General features: G+C 36.1%; 1 protein-coding gene and 1 long non-coding RNA gene across 7 annotated transcripts; one reads left to right on the forward strand and one right to left on the reverse strand.

Annotated features, from left to right (window-relative positions):
* Positions 1 to 571: 571 nt before the first annotated feature.
* On the forward strand, positions 572 to 15005 carry LOC149162920 (protein FLX-like 1). 6 transcript variants are annotated; one of them, XR_016261949.1, is made up of 8 exons: positions 572 to 750; positions 1935 to 2559; positions 2794 to 2948; positions 3118 to 3203; positions 3338 to 3418; positions 13844 to 13898; positions 14037 to 14257; positions 14372 to 15005. XR_016261949.1 is itself a non-coding variant. In XM_089437447.1 (8 exons), the coding sequence occupies exons 2-7, from the start codon at positions 1961 to 1963 to the stop codon at positions 14153 to 14155; spliced, it is 1095 nt and encodes a 364-aa protein (XP_089293573.1). In that variant the 5' UTR covers positions 572 to 750; positions 1935 to 1960; the 3' UTR covers positions 14156 to 14197; positions 14372 to 15005. The 6 variants fall into 6 exon arrangements, 5 of the variants coding, with proteins under 5 accessions (XP_089293573.1, XP_089293574.1, XP_089293575.1 ...); XM_089437447.1 differs by having other exon boundaries at positions 14037 to 14197; XM_089437448.1 differs by having other exon boundaries at positions 575 to 750; positions 14094 to 14197.
* Positions 9546 to 9867, reverse strand: LOC149162921 (uncharacterized). The gene is made up of 2 exons (XR_016261950.1): positions 9740 to 9867; positions 9546 to 9681 (listed from the first exon to the last, which is right to left on the reverse strand). It is a non-coding gene; the product is annotated as an uncharacterized LOC149162921 (long non-coding RNA).
* Positions 15006 to 23716: the final 8711 nt, after the last annotated feature.

Here is a 23716-nt window from a genome sequence, read left to right on the forward strand (position 1 = left end):
CCAATCACCACCTGGAGCATTAATGTGAGCATGATGAGATTGGATATGTAAATGATCATCGACACTGTGTGATAAACATATGTGGGAGAGATGTGGCCATGCCTCCCTCTCTATTGAGTGGGGTGACAACAATTGTACCGCCCCCTCCCACTATTGATTTCCATTCTTCACCCATATACAATATGAAGTTTTTAAAGTATTATCTTTTTATACAATATGAAGTTTTTAAATATTATTTTTATTTTTGTATCTTAAAATAAAAGATTAATAAAATTTATAATTAAAATATTAGAATTATAAGATTTTTGTGGTAAGAGAGAAAAAATTAAAGTACAATGAAAAATATCAAAGTTCACTTAACAAATAACACACCTATGAACTAACTTATGTTTATATTATTTTAATTTTTATGGTCATTATTGATTTTTCAAAACATCTTAAATACTTAGCTCCTAAAGCTTAAAATCCCTTATTCGGCCGACCATTATGTATTATATGATGAATATATTCTATAGGGTGCCACTCTCACAAAAGAATAGGGGGGCCTTTGAGAAAAGGCTAGACCGGCAATAGTCGGTAAACCCTAATTGGAGCGCAATTCAACAACACAAAACTCTTATAATAACATATTGACCAAGACAAAAGGAGGGAGAAGGATAAGAGGTAGAATACCATACTCAGTGCTCTGCTCTCTTTAGTGCTCCGCTCTCTTCGTCATCGTTTTCTTCGGCCCTTCCTGTTAGACATCAGGTTCGTTTCTAGCTTATATCCTCTGTGTATTCAGTCGTATTTGTCTCTTTTTGATTAAATTAAATGCCTCTTGAATGAAAAAAAAATGACTGTTTCACTTTTCTTTTGTAATGTGAGGTTTTCTGCCCACATGTATGCACGGTTCAATCACTGGACATATTTGTGTAGTGGGTTTCTTTAATTTTGTTGGGTAGCTTTAAAAGTATTGTGGCTTCTCTGGTTTGCCTTTGTTGTCTGCACTAGGGTTTGAAGGAGATGTTTGTTGCAGAAGGGGGTTTCAATCGGCTCTATTTTATTCTTTGTTCTCATTTTCGGTTGCTTTGCAGTTTTGCTTTAGGGTTTGCTTCACATTCTCTTTTATGTTTAAGACTTTTCTGATATCTCGCTATATTTTGAAGTTCCGCTCGTCTGTGGGTTGCATGCGTTGTAAACCCTCACCCTCAGGAGACGTTGAAGGATTTTGAGAGAACTGTCCATCTTGATTCTCTATTAATTTGACTAGAAATACACCCTAGTTTTTTTTGTCCTTAAATTGTTAGCGCATGGCATGTCACTGTTTGTTGCCACACATTTTATTGCATGCTATTTTCTATTGCCTTGACAATCACCTTTGCGGTCGTGGCTCGATGTTGAACATTGTTAGTGCTACATATGGTGGCATCTCGAAACATAAACGTTGTTTTAGTGGTCACCGTCTTTTAGATAGCAGTCTAGCTGGAGGAACGTGCTTGTTATCAGCGGTTTGCTAAAAAATGAGTGACAAACGAGCTGCTTCTGATATACCTGACATATTTCGGACAATGTAATTCTTCATCGTTTATAGATGAAGCACTTTCGAAAAACTGCAGATGAAGTTTTGCTTTGCTAATTATTGCAGTTGTCTTTTTTTGATCGACTAACATTCGGTATTTAGGGACATTGTAGTACATTAGCAATAATTGCTTGTTCCTGTATTTGCTCGTTACTTGGGTTCCACCATCTGCATCATTTTTTGTTTGTTTACCGTTTTTCTTTAAACATCCTTCGTAACCTACCTGGTCTATAGGACCTTCCAGTTAAGTTGATTTAAACAGAAGATAGATCGAAATTTAATTGAAGGAGGTTGGATATTTAAGATATTTATGGCTTTTAAAATGCTTAGTATAATAATTATTCAATAATCGGTTGTTCATCTCATGAATCAGGAAAGAGGCTGATTCAAATTTTCATAATGGCTGGAAGAAATCGCCTACCTGCACACCCCCTTAAAGGCGGTCCACGTGCTATGCCACCTATGCGAGACGGCCCTTATGCCAGGGGCCCAGGGCCTTTGCCACCTCACCCTGCCCTTGTTGATGAGATTCGTGATGGCCCCTATGGAAGAGGACCAGGCCCTCTGCCTCCACATCCTGCACTATTAGAGGAGAAGCTTGCGGCTCAGCATCAAGAGATTCAGGGATTGCTTGTGGAGAACCAGCGGCTTGCTGCCACTCATGTAGCTTTACGTCAAGAACTTGCTGCAGCGCAGCAGGAGTTGCAACACTTGAATCATGTAGCTGGTAACATGCAGGCTGATAAAGAGCACCAACTCAGAGAGCTGTATGACAAATCCATGAAGCTAGAAGCGGATTTGCGTGCGAATGAGCCAATTAAAGCTGAACTTATGCAGCTGCGTGCAGATAATCAGAAGATGGGTGTTGCAAGGCAAGACTTGGCAGCTCAGGTGCAATCACTTACACAAGATTTGGGAAGAGCACGAGCTGATATGCAGCAGGTGGGTGCAATGAGGGCAGAGATGGAAAGCATGCATCAGGAGCTACAACGAGCAAGGTCATTAACTTTTTGTAGTTCTTGTAGCTAGTTGTAGTTCATATATAATATTATGCAACTGCTCATATGCATGTCATACCTATTTTGCGTTTCTTACATTTGAATTACCAAATTGTTTTGAAAAGTTCTTTTGCTTTGTTTTGTTTTGTAATTCTAACCTTGCAAAGCACTCCTAACATGATGAGTGTATTTTTGCATTCACTGTTGAATATATAATTGAATGTATAATTACAGAACTGCCATTGAATATGAGAAGAAGGCACGGGCTGACCAGCTAGAACAGGGTCAGGCCATGGAGAAAAATTTGATTTCAATGGCTCGTGAAGTTGAGAAACTTCGGGCTGAGCTTGCAAATGTTGACAAGAGGGGGCGTGCTGCAGCAAACCCTGGTAAACCAATATATTGATTTAAGTTCACTTAGTTATTTTGCCCAAGTATTTTACGCAAACTGAAGTCTTGATAATTATTATCCTATTTTTTCTAAACAATTTGTTGAATTTTGAGCTACGTGTAACAAAGTTAGAGTCTAGAGTTAGCTAATTTGTGGCATTTCATCAGGTGGAGCATATGCTGGGAGCTATGGTAGTGCAGAAATGGGCTACTCAGGTGGTGGGCCTTATGGTGATGGTTATGGAATGCACCCGGTGTGTTTGATTTCTCATTTGGAGACATAATGCTATAAAGTTGTTCATAAATTGAATTAGTATAAATGTGAATAAAGATATATATTTTTGATACTAAGTTTCCATATTTTGTTTTGTGTTTTGACATTTTGCAGGTTCAAGGGGGTGCAGAAAGTGGTGGTCAGTATGGGGCTGGAGCTGCTCCGTGGGGAGCATATGATATGCAGCGTTCCCATGTACGTAGATAAATGGCAGTGTACACTATGGACTTGAAATGTGCTGCCATTGATGCATCAATACATAACTGTATTTTGTGGTTGAAGCTACCAGGATTTGAAGAATCAAAGAAGCTAATGTAGATGATAATGTGCAAGTGGAAAGGACTTTTTCATTTATACCGAGTCGTGGTTTAGTAGTGGTTCAGTTATAAGTATTCTGATTTTTGGTAAATCTGCTTGAAACATGCAGCTTACTAAGCAGAACAATATTTTCTTGTTAATACTTGAAAGGCCCGAGGAATTAGTGTTTTGATTATGTAAAGACTTTTTCAAAAAGATTTGCTAGATTCATCTTGAGTTTTGCACATTTTTGCCTTAGTATGCATGTTGTTGAATATGATACTCATGCTTTTTGAAATTTATCTCCTCTTCAAAAGTTTGATATAATAGGATTTTGCTTGAATAAGGTTATTTATATACATGTACATTTATGTATATAAATGTACATAAATGGTGGGTTTTCAAGGACACATGATAGTAGGCCGCAGGGAATATGTATACATAATATTGGGATTGTGCATTTAGCATAAAAGCCTAAACTTATAATGGTGTACTATCGGTACACAACTAGAATGGATATTAAATTACATAGTACAGTAGTTGATGTCTAGAGGTATTATTTAAAATGTGATATTCTATGTACAGCTAAGATGCAGAGGATTTTGGGTTGTTAAATAGTTTCATTTTGAAATCGTTGGCCTAGCTGCACAGTAAGGGAGCCGTTGTTGCTGCATGAGTTGGAAGGTCTATCCAACAATAAGGGTTTCCAATAGTTAGTTGCATATTCTAGAGGTTTGGGCTCAAAATTGCTTGTAATGAGCCATACAATATATGGTTGTTGATTAGAAGTTTAGAACACCTTCAATAGCTACTTATCTAGAATGTCTTCAATAGCTACTTACCTAGAACGTCTTCAATAGCTACTTATCTAGAACGTCTTCAATAGCTACTTATCTAGAATGTCTTCAATAGCTACTTATTTATAAAATCTTCAATAGCTTCTTGCGTGTTGTCCCAATGCCAAGTTAAGCATCACAACATTTAATATCTGATTATTATTTGGGAAGGCATAGCAGATTTGGAGTAAGAGTGCATTAACAAAATCCCCCTTAGGTCTTGTGCCAATAATTATTAAGAACATCTTCAATAGTTTTTGAGTGCTGGCACATCACAACATTCATATCTAATCATGAAAAAGTAGGGTTGTGAACTAAGGGTGCTTTAACATTTAACAAAATTCTCGCTAGGTGTTGTGCCCGTGCTTATTAGAACATCTTCAATATCTTCATGAGCACTGGTGCGACGCCAAATTAAGCATCACAACATTAATATCTAATCATGAAACCTAGGGTTGTATGTTTATGTGCAGCGTTTATGTGTGTGTGTGCTGGGAGAAATTACAAAACTATGTGTATATATATGCTGGGAGAAATTACAAAACTATGTGTATATATATGTGTGTGCACTTGGAGAAATTACAAAACTATATATGTGCGTGTCACAACCAAAACTTTTCTTATTGTTAATATAGTGGAAAAATTAAAAAACTAGCTTGGATCCATTTAAACTGTAGACCTATTGAGTGCACAGACACACATACACAGGTGTAAATACATAAGTAAATACACACATACACACATGTCTATATGCTTGTGTGTGTATATATATGTATATGCTTGTGTGTGTATATATATGTATATGCTTGTGTGTGTATATATATGTATGTATGTATATGTGCACACATATACACATATATGTATGTGTGTGCACGTGCATATATGTCTTTAAGTATAGGTTTGGGAGAAATTATAAATTGTGTGCATGTGTAATGATCCAAAATTTTCATATCTATCTATATATATATATATATGTGGGAGAAATTAAAAAACTGTGTAGCATCCTAACTTTTCATATATATATATATAGGTTGGAAAAATTAAAAAAACTAGCATAGATCCATTTTAACTGTTAATATATTGAGGGCATCTAAAGTGTAATCATGGAAGAGCTCTTAGAACCTTTAATACTCTCCCCTGGGAAAAATAAAAAGAACTGTTTATGTGTGTGTCTCACTACCCAAAGCAGCATAGATCCAAATAACGAATGTTTTTTTCAGATCTCATGTTGCTTATTAGAAGTACCAGTCTAAACATTGTGATATTCGAGTTATTTTCTCTAGATACTAGATTTGTTCAGTATATGGGTACTGTATCATCAAATGATTAATGTTTTCTTTAGCTCCGCTGCAAATATAACAAATGTTGAGTCAATTTATTTAACTTTTTTGCAACAAATCCCATGTTAGAACATTGTTTGGACAGACAGCCAAAGGACTTCATTTATTTTATTTTATGGGGGGGGGGGGGCCCGGGTGTGCAAGATGAGGGAGTGCTTTATTTCCCAGATCTTGTTCCATCACCCATATTTTGCTTGGATTTCTCTAGACCTCATGACGTTATACCACAAATTTAGCAGTGTATTCACCGAAGGCCTTATCTTATGACCAGGGCAGTGAATCGGCCTTGCCCTGTTATCATATATGACCAATTTTCAAGTTAGATACCAACAGGTTCCATCTATCTTCCTTTTCCCCTCGAAAAGCAAAAATCCATTGTTCTCATCCTTGTGAACTTATGGAAGAATTGACGGCCGGCCATAGGTTGACTTGAATAAAAACAGTCCTTGATCTTGGAATCAAACTATGCACCCAAGAGGAAGCTTCATTGCATTCCCACGCCCTACGATAGGATCAGTTCCCAGTCTTATCTTTGCCCCATTCCTGACCTCCAATGGCTGTTGTGTTCCAAATTCTAATAATTGGAAAAGTCAGTCCCTTCCAGTGGTTTGACACATTCTTATGCTTTTTGTATGGTTTTTAGATGAATCTATGCTTGTTAATTTTTTAGTTTTATCATCTAAATGGGGGTTCTCTGAGTACGTACTTACATTTTGTGGATGTGTACTCTGTAAGTTTGTTACCAGTGGATATGTTTAACTTTGTAGGGACATTGAGTGAGGTAAAATTCGAAATATTACAGCAGGAAGCATTTTGAATGTTTGAAGGGAATTTGGAGTAGGCCCCTTTGTGCTTTTTGGAGTGACTCAACAAAGTCAGTGACATATGACATTCTTGTGAGGTCTTATGCATTGGAAGCACATTGTTTGTCTTTTGGAAGTATGTGAAAATAAAAAAGCTTGGAGAGTAGTGTGACAGATAGTATTTATAGAATGCCTAATTTGTGATGGTGTAACCCTCAAATTTCTAGTGTCATTCACTGCCGGAGCAGATATAGCATTGTCTTTAGAATTTTGGATGTCTTTACTTTTCTCATTTTGAAATGTTGGGTATTTTCTATAGTTGATAGTACTTTCCAAAACTTGATGATTTGTCTTCCATTTTAAGAGTTGGCTGAATGCCTAGTATTTGGTTGTGAGAGGAATAGAATTTGTAAACTACATTATAACTGTAGTTTACTTGGAAGTCAACGTGGGAATTTGATGGCAAAATGTTGGGCAGTGGGGAAAGGTACTTACAATAGGCAAAATGTTGGGCAATGGGGAATGGTACTTACAATATTGAGAGCAATGTCTATTGAATTGGTCACTAGTCAACATTTTAATCAGATGGTAGCTAGTTTTTTAAATGGAAAATGCCATAATGAAGGTCTGTTCATATCTCTTTAAGTTTCTGGAATCAACTAAGTCTATTTCCAGGTTGGCAATGTCTGAAAGTACATAGTAATTTCTATAGTTGACAGTACTTTCCAAAACTTGATTATTTGTCTTTCAATTTAAGAGTTGGCTGAATGCCTAGTATTTGGTTGTGAGAGGAATAGAATTTTTAAACTACATTGTAACTTTAGTTTACCTGGAAGTCAACGTGGGAATTTGATGGCAAAATGTTGGGCAGTGGGAAAAGATACTTACAATATTGAGAGCAATGTCTATTGAATTGGTCATTAGTCAACATTTTAATCAGATGTTAGCTAGATTTTTAAATGGAAAATGCCATAATGAAGGTCTGTTCTTATCTCTTTAAGTTTCTGGAATCAACTATAAGCCTATTGCAGATTGGCAATGTCTGAAAGTACATTGTGGCAATGTAGTTGTCTGAAAGTACATTTATGGAATGACCTCAGTTTTTACATTTGAAATTCCTGCTATATGTTATATGTAGTGTGAGATATGCACCAAAGGACCTCGCAGTATGGTGCAAAATTTACCCTGGAGATCTACATAATATAGCATTCAATGTTATATTTTATAGTAAATATATGTTATATTTGCAATTTCCAGCAAATATTAGTGGCAGGTTATACACTCTGCTTCATTGGAATTAGACAAGCCAGATGATGCTTTCAGTGTACGACAAAGATATACTAGTGGTGGATACTATATAGATGAGAACATCTAGCAATGAAGTGAATGAAAATTGAGCAAATAGTTTGTTTATTTTCTACCGGACTTTCTGTCAAATATCAGTTTGCCTTGGAATATCATATTACTGGTGTCAGTTTCAGTGTCGCAGTACAATGAGCAGATTACACTGTTTTGATGTGTAGTATGGTTTGCAAGAAAGTGTTTATGGTGGGAGTGGGTGCGGTCTATCCTATAGAGGTGTTCAAAAAATAGAAATTCAGAGGATTGTCTCAAAAGAGATGCATGGAGCACCTTTTTTTCATTCCCACTTGAGGATCTTGAAATAAGAGTTCCACCTTGTCTTCTTCCAAGTTCAATTTATTTGTTTGTGTTAGATCATGCTGCATGTGGTGGTGATATTTGGCATGAAAGACCGTAATTATTGCATGCTCAAAATTTAAGGTTGAATTTGAAAAGGATATCAGATACAGATTATTTCTGTGACCTGGAACTGCATCTCCTTTTCTGTTCTATCTGATGTGGTATTAACCATTTCCATTTGCAAAACTGGTATATCTGTTTTGCTGGTTTTGGTTTATTATTACCATAAGATTTGCATTTATGCAGTTATGGAGTTGCAGTAATTTAGTTTTTTATTTGTTTGATATTACATCAGATAGTGTTCTGGTGTTGTCTTTATTGAATATTTTGCGGTACCTGAATGATTGTGGGTGTTTAGTATGTAAATTTGAGATCTTTCCACTAGGAATCTTAGGTCACCTTGTAATTAAGGATAGGAGAGTCAAGTCACATAAAGGCCTTCTAAGTTTTCAGCAATTGTGATTGAATGTTTTGAAGTTTGTTTTTTTGTTTTGTTTTTGTTCTACTGTTTTCAGAGGGATGTGTTGTTATGCTCTTTTATCCAATTTAAAAATGGTGTCATGTCAAATGATGGTGATGCACATTGGCCTAGGATGATTTCTAAATATTATGCAGACCATCATTGTACAATGCCGATGTTGTTAATGAATGCCATGAGGTTCTCTAGCTTCTATGAGGGAAAAAGTAGTGACTCCATGCTCTTTCTACCTGAAGTTTAGAAACCTTGTTTCAGTCAATTATGTACTTCACACCTGGAACAGGTCTGAGCTAAATTGTTTTGATGTTTACAAGAGTGGGTGTAATTGATACCGAGGAAACTATACATGGTAGGTAGAGGAGCTTATGCTACTGTACTGATACATCGAGCGTTAAATTGTGGAATTTTTCGAAATAGGAATGTGATTGCAAGTCCCAAGTGTACGTAGGCCTACAAGTTACAATTTTGTGATCTAGAATATACAACTGGACATACATATTTTAGAGGCTTTAGTTGAGCTAGTTTTGGCGCACTGGGAGTACATTTTAGTCATTTACAATTGGCTTCACATTTCCTTGCAATAAATGCAATGAATAGATCAACTTTCAGAGAAGCAACAGTTCTATAAATGCCGAATCTGATAAGTTCATCAGCTTCAAAAGTTTTCAAGATACATTGAAGACAACTGTCAGTGATTTGGTGCCACAAGTCTGATGGAGCGACACGGATGAGTTTCACATGGACCAAGTAAGTGACTATAACCTGATAACAGATCTTGAAAACAAATTTATTTTGTGTAGATTCACTTGTCAGTAATTATGTTAAAAGCTTCCTAGCATAGCAGAGTTGCTCAAAGTATGATAATTATATTTTTTGTTGTTGTTTTTGTTTATCCTTTGTGAAACAACGTTTATCTTTAGGAAAAGTGAATCTGTAATCCCAGAATGAATAGACTCGCACTTAAAGCCTTTAGTGTTGACAATCAACTTGATTTCTTTGTCATCTCAAAACTGGAACATTGCATTCTTCGGTAGTGATGGTGGAAAGTAGATTTGCGTTACCCCATAGGTTATTAGCTTTTAATCTTATAGTATTATGTGTTTTGTTTGATCTGTCATATCATTGAAATATAGCCTGCTGCCTCTAGGACAAGTTGACCCTAGTATAAGTGGAAATGCCTACCTTCTACGTTTATTAGCAACATTGTGCTGTTAACCCGAGTAAGATCTTTGACAATTTACAGACTAATTCATTGCCTATCCTAATTTGTTTAATTTATAATAGACAAATGAGCGCGTTTCACGTTTTCAAACCACTAATGCGCTGATTGTCAGCAATTGGCTTTCCCAGGCTTCTCTACTGGGGGTTTTGTCTCTAGTTTCAATACATCAATTTATATGTAAATGGCCCTCTAGATGGCAAGGTCTGTGCTGTGCGAGTTTTGCCCCTTCGATTAGGAGCGTTAATTTCATTCCATTTTTTCTGCATGAATCAAAACCCTTCACTCATTAATGAGAGCGGTCTGTGGTAACTAATTGAATGTTAGGAAATACTAAAACCTCTGCTTTAAGGGCCTTGATTTGAGAGTGCTAGGGAACTCTAGGCATTGGTGTCACAAGTGTTATAATAGTTTCCCTTAAGGCTCGAAGTTTTACTCATATTCATGTTTCTCCCTAGCTTATGTCGCTTATTATTGCGGTTGAAGATATCTACCTCAAAACATTTATGACAGCTTCCTGTTCTTCTAACAGCGAATTAGTGGTGAACTTAGTTGTCTCTTCACTTTTTCATGTACGATTTGTGATTGGTAATATTCATACATATCAAATTCTGCTATATATGTTATATTCTCTCAGGCAATTGATAGGAGTAAGTCGAATAGTGTACAAACCTGAAAACGTTTTCCATGTTGAACGTAGATCTAATTTGATTAGTGGATTAACTAGGTTTTCAAGGTTTTTCCCCAAATTTGATAGGAATTTTGCTGTAAAGTTATTGTCTCTTCATGAAAGTCAATTGGTTTTATCTTGGGTGGTTGGGAGGAATTGTTGTTATCCTCCACACCCAGGTTCAATTCCTGTAAGTGACATGTTGAGCTTAGATCTTTTAGTGTTGGTGACTATGAAACTTGGCCCTTAGGGTTTTATCTCTCTTTGTGTGGGGGCATTGCTTACATTCTAATCCAAGGCTTGAAGCAATACCCTCAATTCAAGAACGAGGCTGAAACTGATAACATAGCTCGTGTGTTTGGAATTCTCTGAAGCCCTTCCCCTACAAGGGTGATATGAAGCACTACAAATCGGACTAGAAGTGTGCTAAAAACCTTGGACCTTGGTGTTATATTGTTCAAAACTATGAACATTTACAGGCTTTGACCTTTCATATGTTGTAACTTGTATGGTAACTGCCAGTTGGATAGCAAATTCCTATGAAACCTTGTGCCTTGGCATTGGGACTTCTCAATATAGAAGTTTTATGATTTCTAACGTTTCTAATGTTTTTATCGATTGTAGCTTTTGCCAAGGCCATCTCTGTTGTATTAAGGATGGACATTTTTGGCTCGATAGGTTCAGGCCATGAAATGGTCATGGACCATCTAGTTTCTGGTTTCTCGCCTAGGGAAGTACTTGCTAACTTAAAGTGGACGCAGTTCAGATTTTCAGATTTTCCTAACATTAATAGTTTTTGCCATTATGCTGTTACCATGCGAGTCTGGATTTTTTTCTGCTTGGTTAAAATAGATTCCTTTTTCCACCCTTGAGTGGCTCCTGCTACAATTTTTTTATGTAGAAAATCTAACTGAATGGACAACTTCCATTTATACAAAGAAATTGATGTTGCATCTATTTACTCATTTTCTTTTGTAGTTTTGTGTACTAATTATTTTGGGTACCAAAATGTTTCAGGTCAAGCGAATGTAAATGGTTCCAAAGTTGTCTTGGCCCTAAGAGTTTTGGACCACTTGCTTCATATATTTCATATCCATTTATATTTTTATGAAATCAGAATGTTTTATAGAAATGTATTGCAAGACATTTACAAAATGATAAAGGATAAAGTTTATTTAGTGCCTTTATTTTGTTTCATGATTGATTAGAACAATTGTTGTATGAGGTATTGCGGACTTAGTTTTTCCCAATGAGATAACTGAAATGTATGAAATAATCTGGGTCCATTGGGTACACCTCTATTGTTTCTTGTACGTAGCTGAAATAACTGAAATTGGGTACACCTCTATGGTTTGGGTACACCTCTATTGCGGACTTAGTTTTTCCCAATGAGATAACTGAAATGTATGAAATAATCTGGGTCCATTGGGTACACCTCTATTGTTTCTTGTACGTAGCTGAAATAGATTTTTTTTTTTGAGCAAATAATAAAAATTCAGAAAGGTACAATGGGGAAATATATGGCATTCCTGTTGGGGATCAATATATCTGGAGCTATAGCTCCATTAATGCACGGGGGAAGTATATGCCACCTGTTAGATTTATGCACGTACAAAACCTAAGGGGTGGCATATACTGCCACCATGCATTAATGGAGCTTAAGCTCCAGAAATATTGGTTGCCATTCCTGTTTGTGCTGGAGCTAGTAAAAACTGGACTGCTAATGTTAAACACATTTTCTGGTAATAGTATTCTTTGACCGAGAACACTTACAGTGAGGCCACATACCTGATCTCATTTCAATTTTTTGAAGTTGCGTAAGTAGATCTCTCATGTCATTTGAGCTGAGGTGAATAAATACCTGATGGAAGACTGGGTGAATTGGAAGCTGGAAGATATTGATTTGGTTTGTGGTGCCTCATATTGCTCGCTGCTGAGATTTGCAGGAGGATTGTATGCTATGAATCGAAGGTTAGTCCTAGGTTTGTGCAGTACACCTTCACAAGGGGAGGTTGGAGGCTCCATGTGATCATTTGGATTTGGATGCTGGGGTGTTTCTGTTCTCTTCGACTCCCCCGGTGCTTCTTTGTGGTTGGGGTTGTTTGACCGAAGAAGTTCCAATTTTGAGAGCCTATCCCATGTATAAGGCCAAGGACCGTTGGTCTGATTCTCTGAATAGGTTATGATATGACTTTGGATTTTGTATGGGGCACTGAATAATGCAGTGCTCCTCTGTCCGTGTCTCTCTCCTATAGTGCCAGAGTAGGCAAACACTGTCTGCTTGAGGGATATGGTGATTGGCTTGCACGTGAACTGTGAAACAATTTGGAACTGGTCGAAAGGGATCCTAAGTGCATGCATTTAATGGTGAAGTGTGTAGGCTGGTGTGATAATGAGGCTTTCTTCCTCCTCTCTCTGTGCTTCTCTAAGTATCAGGAAGGAGAAGGTGACTGTTTTGGTAGTGTCTTTGTGGTTGGGGTTGTTTCACCGAAGAAGTTCCAAGTTTGAGAGCTTCTCCCATTTATAAGGCCAAGCACTGTTGGTCTGAAGATGCAGAGGGAATTCTGTGATTCTCTGAAAAGGAAATGATATTGACTTTGGATTTTGTATGGGGCACTGAATAATGCAGTGCTCCTCTGTCCGTGTCTCTCTCCTATACTGCTAGAGTAGGCAAACCCTATCTGCACTAGGGATGTAGTGATTGGCTTGCACGTGAGCTGTGAACAACAACTCAGAACTGGTTGAAAGTGATCCTAAGTGCATGCATTTAATGGTGAAGTGTGTAGGCTGGTGTGATAATGAGGATTTCTGACAGCTCTATAAAATGCCTCTACATAGAAAGCCATCTTAGTGTTAAGCCTTACTGTGCGTGTCTTTGAATTTCTAAAATTTTGCAATAATGTACGTAATGATGTATATATTAAAATTGTGCAACAATGTACGTAATGATGTATATATTAAAATTGTGCAACAATGCTCGTCTTTGAATTTCTAAAATTGTGCAATAATGTACGTAATGATGTATATTCGGAGTGCATGAAAGTAATTACTCAGTATGTCCTGTCTTTTAAACTACCATCCTAATTGCTGTTATTGGTCAAACTAATAATTTGTTGTATCGAAGCGAGTGGATATTGCCTTTCTATTGGATCATTTCACTTTTAATTCGTATGCTAATTTTTTAAAATATTTATTGGACTGTTTCACATAATCTTAAGACATTTTCTATTTGCTGTCTCAATATTTCAAAGCTGATCATGATAATTTAATTGACAGGCAGGACTGTCCTTTCCAGATTTCGGACACTGCTCAAGAATGATTTTGATATCAGGTAAAATTGAAAAGAATGTAGGTTTCATAGTCACTGAAGTATTTTGGCAAATGATCACTTCTGTGATATTTGAGTTTTTTTTGATGGATGGTTGTTCGGATATAGTGTACTGATTAGTTTTTCTACAAAAAAGTGCAGCTTCAAAAAAGTGCAGCTGTGAAGGTTCACCTCACTTTTTGTTTTCGTGCCTCTTAGACCTCTGTCTGGAGAATTTAAAAAAAAGTGTCATCCGATTCAACAAGATCGCAAGGTGCTAGTGAAAGGAATGCGATGTTCCCAACTTACATGCACGTCATATAGTACGTTGTGTAATAGGAGAGATCCTTCAAAGAACCTGACTGCTTTAATGCTATTTTCTGGTGCTATATTGTTTTATTTTCCTGTCGTGGCTTATATGCGTTAATTCTACATTCTTTTCAATACGTCTTTCTTAAATTGGTTTGGTATGTCGTTAAATGTTTTTTGATGTGCAGGAATAACTGCACAAACTGTGGATGTGAATCTGGAAATCCAATCCCAATTGTTTCCTCCGCGAACGTGCTGTAACTTCTGATAATGCGTTTAACATGAAAGTTCGACTTCAAATAAGGAAACATGCTGCAAAAGATCAGTGTGAAATTCCTTTATAGATGAAATGAGGGGTTGGTCTGCATGTAAGGGTGTTCTAAGGTGGGCTGTCAGCTCCCCTCGTTTCGTTAATTGAAGATAGCAAGGTTTAAGTTTTTGATATCCATTTTGGCCCTTTGGATATTAATAATTTATTCTTTTGGATATCAATCAGTTGTCAGCTGGCACGCAGTTCTGCTTTTAGTGACTATACCATATCAATGATAATGGGCAAGGCCCCCTTGATTTTTGTTATGATTTTTTTTTAATGAATATGGGTCAGTGTGAGCACTCAGGATATATGAACTATTGGTGTTTTGAACTTCCAGGGAGTAAAAACCATAACCATGATGTAATTTTGGACAGTTTGAATACCATTTTGTATATCAATTAAAATATCTCATTTAGAAAATGAAAAAAAAATCCCTCTCAATCTGGGATGATGTATCCTGTGGCAGTGTGCTTAAAACAAATATATTCACGATACCATCTTTATTCTCACGAGTCATTACCTCATCTTGGAAAATATTTTTTGCTCCCAAGATCGATTTGGCATAACATTTTGTCATAGTTACGGCTGACAGAAAGTAATAATTTACGAGGTTAAACTTCGTAGTTTTTTTTATCCATCACAGGATTTTGAAAATTTTATTTGCTCCTAAGATTATTCCGGCTTTAACGTTTTGTTTTACTTAGGCCCTGATACAAAGTAATAATCTGTAAGTGTGAAACTTTGTAACTGTATTTTTTTTCTCCATTACAAATCTTAACAAACACGACAGGTCCTGCGTCAAAAAAAAATAATTTGGGAATTGAGATTAATGCTCACCCAAACCGATCCTGTATTCCCTGCTTTACATTAATAAAAAATGAGATTTATGCGCACCCAAACCGATCCTGTATGACTGAATGAGCATCGAGCTCGAGTATTGCTTTGGTTACTGTGCTGGATCAGAGATATGGCATTTGGATACTAGTATTCTTCCTGTTATTTTCGAAAGTGGCTAAATTATTTCACCAAATATAGCATTTGAACACTATTATTGTTTCTGTTATTTTCAAAAGTGGCTAAATTATTTTCACCAAATATAGCATTTAAACACTAGTATTGTTTCTGTTATTTTCAAAAGTGGCTAAATTATCAAAATATGAATGCTCGGAAACGCACTACTATCGTTTCGTCATTTTTCCTCCGACGGAACCGATCATCTGTTAGTTGGTCCTTGTAAATACAATATGATATCCGAAGCCTGGATTGCTGGCTGTCTGTGGTTGGGTAGAAGAGTGGATCGAAGCTTTAGGTGATAAATATATCATCTTTTCCATATTTTTGAATGTATGTATGAAGACATGTTCTGAATGAATAGGTGAGTTCTCACCAAATCTATTGAGCATAATCGATGCCAAACATCTGTCCACACGTTCGTTATTTTCACTACAAGCATCCGATCCAGCATTCTTTCCCATTCCAGGAGATGTCTTGTAAAGCTACACAGTCGCAAATCCAAATGTACGAGGAGATAATACTGTGTACAAGTCCTCCTTTATACCAGTTCTAGTGCTGGTATAGATTCACTTCAGAAAGAGATAACGCTGTGTGCGTTCACCATTTTTCTAACTTGTGTTGGTACGACCCATCCGTTTAGAGTCTAGACAGAGCCATTAGCTCATCCAGCGCGAGAGTTATGGATCTAGTCTGATCTAGCTCATTCCCTTCATATGGTTGATCCAGTAGCATCTGTTGATTCCATAAAATATCGTGAAGTACTTCACGAAAACAGCAACTCAACACGGCTGCTGTGAATAATAGTGGCATTGTCTCTATTTTCATTCTTATAGCTGCAACGATGTGCTCAACAAGGCGACCCCATCGAATCTATATGGATGCCCAGAAACTGCATGCTGGTGACCAACAAAAGACCCCTACCACATATTTGTGACAGCTGACCAACAAAAGACCCCTAGCTGATATTTGTGACATCTGACCAACAAAACACCCCTAGCTGATATTTGTGACATCTGGTTTTCGTTGGGTGTTGTCGATTTTTGGTTAATAGAATTCATCATCGCAGCAGATTTGGACACTAGCAAAGGTCTAGTTCGATTTCAGAACTATAATTTTCAGAACGATAATCCTGGCCCTATTATCATCACAGTGCGTTTTTCATTGTAAAATAATTAATATACGGTATTTATAGATTTAAATATAAAAATAATGAAAATTAGAGCGTACACTAGAGATGCATGTTCTTTCTCTTCTTGAACAACTTTCTGTTACATCAATTGGTGCTATAATAGTCGCTTTTGATCTTTGTAGCGGTCTATGGGGTATGCGCTTTTATGCTTTTTTTTGGGTGGTTTAAAAGATGTGTATAAATGTGAATTTATTATTATGTAATTTATTTTTGTGATTTCAATAATTAAAATATAAAAAATAACCGAAACATATAAATTAATGAAAAAATCATAAAAATAACGAAAGAAGGCAAAATTTAATCTCATATCATAAAAACATAAAACATAAAAAGATAACCACACAATCACAAATTCATAAAAAAATATATCCAAAAATTCCGAAAACCAAAACATAAAAGAGGTAGGGCACACGTTTATTGGGAATTGGAGAGATAAAGGCACACAAATCCTTTTCACTTGAAAAGGATGCGACATTGGGAATGGGAGAGAATCGGAGAGACAAAGGCGCACACTTGAAAAGGATGCGACATTGGGAATTGGAGAGACAAAAGGCGCACATAAATCCTTTGCACTTGAAAAGGATGCGACGCAAGGATGTTGATGTGCTCTACACCAGGACACAAGTTCACCAGGATAGTTTCAGGACTCAGAGACGAAGGACACAAATTCCCCTGTCAATTGAGAAATGAATTCTACCCTCTCCTTTCCAGGATTCTAATGTTGTTCTCTACACCATGACACAAATTCGGGACATCAAAGCTCAGAGACGAATGACACAAATTCCTTTCAATTGAGAAATGGATGCGGCCCTCTCCTGATAATGCTAATGTTCTCTACACCAGGACACGAATTCGGGACAGGAATTATGATGGGATCAAATTGTTGATGGCTGTCAGGAACAACAGATGCTAATTTAAGAAAGCTAACGGAGGTGACTCAATCTATTTGCAGCGGACAAACCCTATAAGTCATCTCAATCTCTTTTATTGAGAAGTCACATCAGACTCCATCTATTTGCAGCGGACAAACCCTAGAAGTCATCTCAATCTCTCTTATTGAAGTCACATCAATTAATTGGACCTGGGTGTGTGTGAGAACCTGATTTCATAGGTTAAACACAGTAATATGATAGATAATAAAGCACAGTAATATGATAGATAACAGAGGGCATTTGATTAAAATCGAATTTGGTTGGATGGAGATTTGAAGGTTAGAAATCTGAATTTTTTTGGTTGTAAATTAATAATAATAATAATAATAATTATAATTATTTTATTTCAAGGTTATGATTAAGACACCAAATTGGTATATGAGATTTGTTTGTTTGTGGGATAAGGGACCCATCTCCACTTAGATAGTTTGGGGAGGCTGGAGGCTCTAACTCAAAGATTAGATTAGAGGAGAAAGGGACCCATCTCCACTTTTAGATAGTTTGGGGAGGCTGGAAGCTCTAACTCCAAGATTAGACTAGAGGAGAAATTGGGAGATCATGAAAACCCAGAAAAGGAGATGAGGAAAGAACTTGAGAAAGAGTGAAAGTTTTGTGACATTAACCCTTCACAATGCTTTATTTAAAGTGGAAGTGAAAGTAGGTATCAAGCCATACCAAGGTGAGATCAATGTAGTAAAGTTGAATCATTGGTTGCAGTGGTTAGAGATCTATTTTTATATAAGGCAGTAAATGAATTATTAGAATGCTGCCTTGGCTACTAATGACACTAATTTGTCATGGTTGTGATATTTACAAGGTTAATTAACTTGTTGGTCTCATGTGGGCATACTATATGAAAGGATAATAGAAGAAACATACCAACTCAAAACAATCATGGTTGTGATATTTACAAGGTTAAATAACTTGTTGGTCTCATGTGGTCATACTATATGAAAGGAAAATAGAGGAAACATGTGGACTCAAAACAATTGTGCATAGACAACTTCAATAGAGGGAAAGATCAGAGTGCAAAACCTCTTCAAGCTTAGCATCCCATGGCATGAAAAATAGACAATAAAACTAGGAATGAACTCACACAAGTTGATGTGTAAAACATGAAACAAGAATATCAAAACAACCCATGAAGCCATGGGAAGAACAGTTACTCCAAGTATGGGGAAACAAAAAAATAGACATTAATCATGGCTTTCCTCAAATTGTTCAATGTACCCACAAATAAAGGTCAAATTTCATATTACAAAGTGGAAATCAATATTTCAAAGGAATTTAGTGATAGGTGCAACAAGGTTTGAAAAATAAAAGATGCAAGCAAGAAGTAGAAGCTAGAAAGTAGAGTCAACAAACAATGACCACATGATGTAGACCATTCGGGATCCAATCCAATGGAGTAGACCAAGTGAACTATATAGACCTACCATTACACAACTAGCTCTACTTACAATTTTTTGTTTTATTCTCTTAGAAAATGACACAAAAAATGTAGTTTTGTTTTCCCATATGGTTATTTAGTGTCATGGATAGTTAGCAAAATATATCTATATTAAGTAGATATTTCTCTCACATTTTGTAGTGTACTCACAAATTAGGTAAAGGTCAAATTTCTTATTATAGAGTGGGAAGCAATACTTCAAGGGGATTTAGTGAGAGTTGCAACAAGGTTCACTAAGAAAAAGTACAAGAAAAAAGTGGAAGTTTGAAAGTTGAGTCAATGACAATGACCACATGATATAGAATAAGAGGGACCAAATTGAATGAAGTATGCAAAGTGCATACCATCATGCCAATAGCTCTAATTATTGTAATTTCTTGTTTTATTCTTTTGGAAGATGGTGCATTGGTACCCCCCATGGGTAAATACTTGAAGAGACATCTTGAGGGTATATGTTGTTGAATTTTTTGCAGCTTCTCTACTCAAACTCTGTCTTGACTTATCCAATCATGTTTTCATTTGGATATTTTTGGATCAACCATGATGAATCGAATTTCTTCTTCACCTCTTAAATGGATGGTACACAACAATTGATTATGTACACATATGTAATTGGATGGTGTCATGACCTTTAGTGGCTGATGACAATAATGCCTACCAAAGTAGGAATTCACAACACTTCATGATCCTCTACTTTATTCATTTGTTTTTTTTATACTATGATAGGCATTATCTACTCATAGAAGTGTGTCATCTCTTGTGGTTAGGTTTTGTTACTGGGTGACTTGTTGAGGTATTGCTCCATTCTCCTTCATACATAACACCATCCACCTCATACCCTCACCTTCATTCCATTCATGAAAAAAGTTGTCCTCCTTCATGCTTGGATTCTCAAGGGTCATTAATAAATAGGTCTATGTGCAAAGAAAATAATGAAAGCATGAGAAAACCTAATTGAAATGAAAATCACATGGTTGTGTATAGAATACCTAAAGGGGCAAATAGGTGAAGAGAAAATTAAATAAAAAATGAGCTTGATTAATTGCCACCTCATTATGAGGCTCTCCCTTGGTCCTTGTCTTGTCTAAAGAGCAACTAAATAAAATGGCGGTGTTCAATGATTTGAACACTTGAATAAATGAAAAGGGGGTAGTTAAATGATGTCGAGGAATGATAATTCAGATTTCCAAGCTCCCTCTGGAGAGGCTAATGAAAAATAATTCTAACTCTAAAGGATTAAAATAGAAAGAATGACAATTCAAATTTCCAAGCTCCCTCTCCAGAGGCTAATGAAAAATAATTTTAACTCTAAAGGATTAAAATAGAAATATTGATAAAAGACCTATGTGTCAATTGACCTTGAGGGTGATATCATGAAGGATCCACTTCTCCTTTCCTTTCCTTTCCGAAAGTATTTACAAGTTTTTCTTACCTTGGATAAACTCTTGGAAAACATAACTTGTCCTTACATGTATAGGGTTTTGTTGTTGTTGTCATAGTATGCTTAGGAAAATCAATAAATTAATGTTGTTTATGTTGTTTCAAGAGGGCCAATTAGGTTTGTGTAACCTAACAATTCATGAAGAGATCCATTATATCATTACAAATAAAGATATAATTGTTCCAATGTAATGAAGACTTCCACATAAACCATCTACCTTGGATAACTCACCTCAACTCACCTAATACTAGAGAAGATTGGTGAGGACATTTTATAGGGTTTGAGATCTATTCCGACTTCTAGTTGCACATATGGTTGTTGATTTCATGATTTATGCAAGACAACACTTTGAGGTCCCTTTGATTTTGTAATGTAATCCCCCTTTTGGGGGCATTTTGCTTATTAAATTGTAAAATCCCCTTGTTGAGCATTCTGAGGTTGGTATTTTCATTTCCCATAGTTTGAGCACACGGTTTTCAATTTTCATAGTTTTGAGCCCACTTATTGTAACTCAATATCAGAAACAAATAACTCCATTCTATATAAGGAGGGATTCTTATTTATTTACAATTTTAGGAGAATAATGAAGAGCTTGTCTAAGTCTTTTTTAGCACAATCTTATTTTCTTTGTGGTTGCTAGTATCATTCAAGGGTTAGAATACGTTATTTTGTTAGGTTTGCTTAGGATATAATCAAAACCAAGGTTGAAGAAGGACATTTGGCTCCACCAGAATGACAATCTAGGTTGAGGTCTCCACTTGGTTCTCTTTTGACCATTAAATATAAGTGGTTTTTCATTGAGGTAAGCCATCTTTTTGAACATAATGATCCTAAAGAATTTAGTCTAGAATTATATTTTTCGAGCATAATAGTTAGAGTAAATAGTACATATATAAATTAGTTGTTTATTAAGTTAAATAATTAGAAAAAGATAAAATCTTCATTTATGGTACATGGACTCTTTTCATCTTCACATAATTATGTGATAATATGTCTATAACAAATTTATTTTAGGAAATTAGAAAGATGCGCTGAAACAATGTTGAGTTTACAAACTCTTGTATAAACTGTGTAATTTTTACTTTTCCTTGATTAATAAAAATTGTCTGAAACCCTTTTTATCATCACAGTGGTATAAATATATATGATGCAGTTGGCGAGGAGAAGATTTCGACATTGAAAACTTTGTCAAACTCCATAGTTTTAAACAACGATGGTTTATAATGTCAATTGTCTAATTTTTATTAAAAAAATAAATTAATATTAAATATAATTAGGTTTTACCTCTATTCATTATAATACTTTTGTTCATATAGAAGTTATTCAAGCATACAAATCTTTTATGTTACTATAATTATTTTGAAATAAAAATATCTTAAATTCTTCTCTTCTCCTGATCGAACTTTGAGCCTCTGTGTAAGTACCATTGACACCAAGCTTGCACTTTGGCATTCTACTCAAGTAAATGTGCATCCTCAATGCACCAACTTCATCAAACCAAACAAATTTCCCATTGCCCATTAGACATTCTCCACCATGCACACATTAATTTATTAAAACAAAGAGGATGTAAGTGTCAACCGATGATGGAATTAAGTGATGCCATAGGATGGACATATGGATGGTAATTAAGTTTCCTAGAGTAACCCAACGGAATTGTAGAAAGTTCAGACTTGGAAACAATTAATTAGTTATATCCCAAAAAGGGAAAATAACAAAAAAAAGGAATTCCTCATTTGGGGGGCAGGATGTTATTCTCAAGAAGGGAGAGAGGAAAATAAGAGAGCACTAGAACATTGGTCGGAGAGAATGTAGAACTTACGATGTATATTTGCAATTGCTCGTGAAGTTTTAATTAAAATCACAAGACACAAACCTACTCCACTGCTCTGTGGACATTAATTCATAATTTAGAACAAAAATCTCAGACATGCAATATGAAATCACACACATGCAAATAGTAATTTTCCCAGGGAAAGCAATTTGCTAAAAACCTCAATTCTTGCTTGCATTAATCTGATGAATAGGAATGTATTACAATTGCTTTGCTCAACTACCCTGCAAGTGAATAACCTATCTCTCTACTCACTAAGAAGATTTGACCTAGAATTAGTCAAATTCTACCTCTGCTTGATCCCCTATTTCCTTGCGCAATTCCTTAGGTTGATCATCAGGTTACATGCAACACTTGTACACTCTGGAATAGTCTACAACTGATGTTACAATGCCTTGGAATCTCCACCTCAACTGGGTAACTCTAATTCTCTGCATGCACTAGCTATTTTGGGTCGATTGATTAGTTAACTGTATGATCATTGAGTTTGACTGAATTTCCATTGCACCACTGACCTTCCACTAGTTCCTCCAATAGTTGGAACTAGTTTAACTGAAAACAACTTGAGATAATTGACTTTGATTGCTACAAGTTAGCAATCAAACATGCTTAATTGAATTCTAACTCCTCCAACTTGAATTCACTGAGTAAACTAGGTGACACAATCCATATCACACAAGTTAACTGCATCCAAGTTGTTTGCTGATGTGGAAATTTGAATTTTCTCAATTTAATCAAGGCGAAATCAAATTGAGAATTTCTTGCTGTAATTTTCAACACTCCCTCTCAGTAAGAAAGAGATTATCAACCACCCCTATCTTGCACTTGTGGAACTCGAACTTCCCTCTTGAAAAAGCTTTTGTCAAAATGTCAGCATCTTGTTCCTATGTCGGAATGTACTGCAACAACATTATTCGCCTCTGCACACAATCCCATAAATGGTGATATCAGATATCTATATGCTTGGATCGATCGTGAAAAACAAGATTCTCAGAGAGCTTGATGCAACTTTGATTATCATAGTAGATCATAGTTGGATCCATCATTTGACCAAACAATCCAAAACGTATCTTTCTCATCCAGATCGCCTCACATGCTGCTTGACTTGCAACCATGTATTTTGCTTTTGTCGAGATGAGCGCCACAAATATTTTCTTCTTGCTGTACCAAGAAACAACTACGGACCCAACATTAAAAATTGTACCTGATGTACTCTTTTGGTCTGATGGACTCCCCACCCAATCTACATCTGTGAAGCCACCCAACTTCACTCCCTTTGTCCATTTGTACCATAATCCAAACTGGGTAGTGACTTTAAAGTACCGTAAAACATACTTAGTTTCATTCCAAAATAATTTGG

The sequence above is a fragment of the Pinus tabuliformis genome, chromosome 5_2 (assembly GCF_031772625.1).
Source record: "Pinus tabuliformis cultivar Carrire ecotype Pingquan chromosome 5_2, CPIR1, whole genome shotgun sequence".
In the NCBI taxonomy this organism is placed as follows: Eukaryota; Viridiplantae; Streptophyta; class Pinopsida; order Pinales; family Pinaceae; genus Pinus; species Pinus tabuliformis.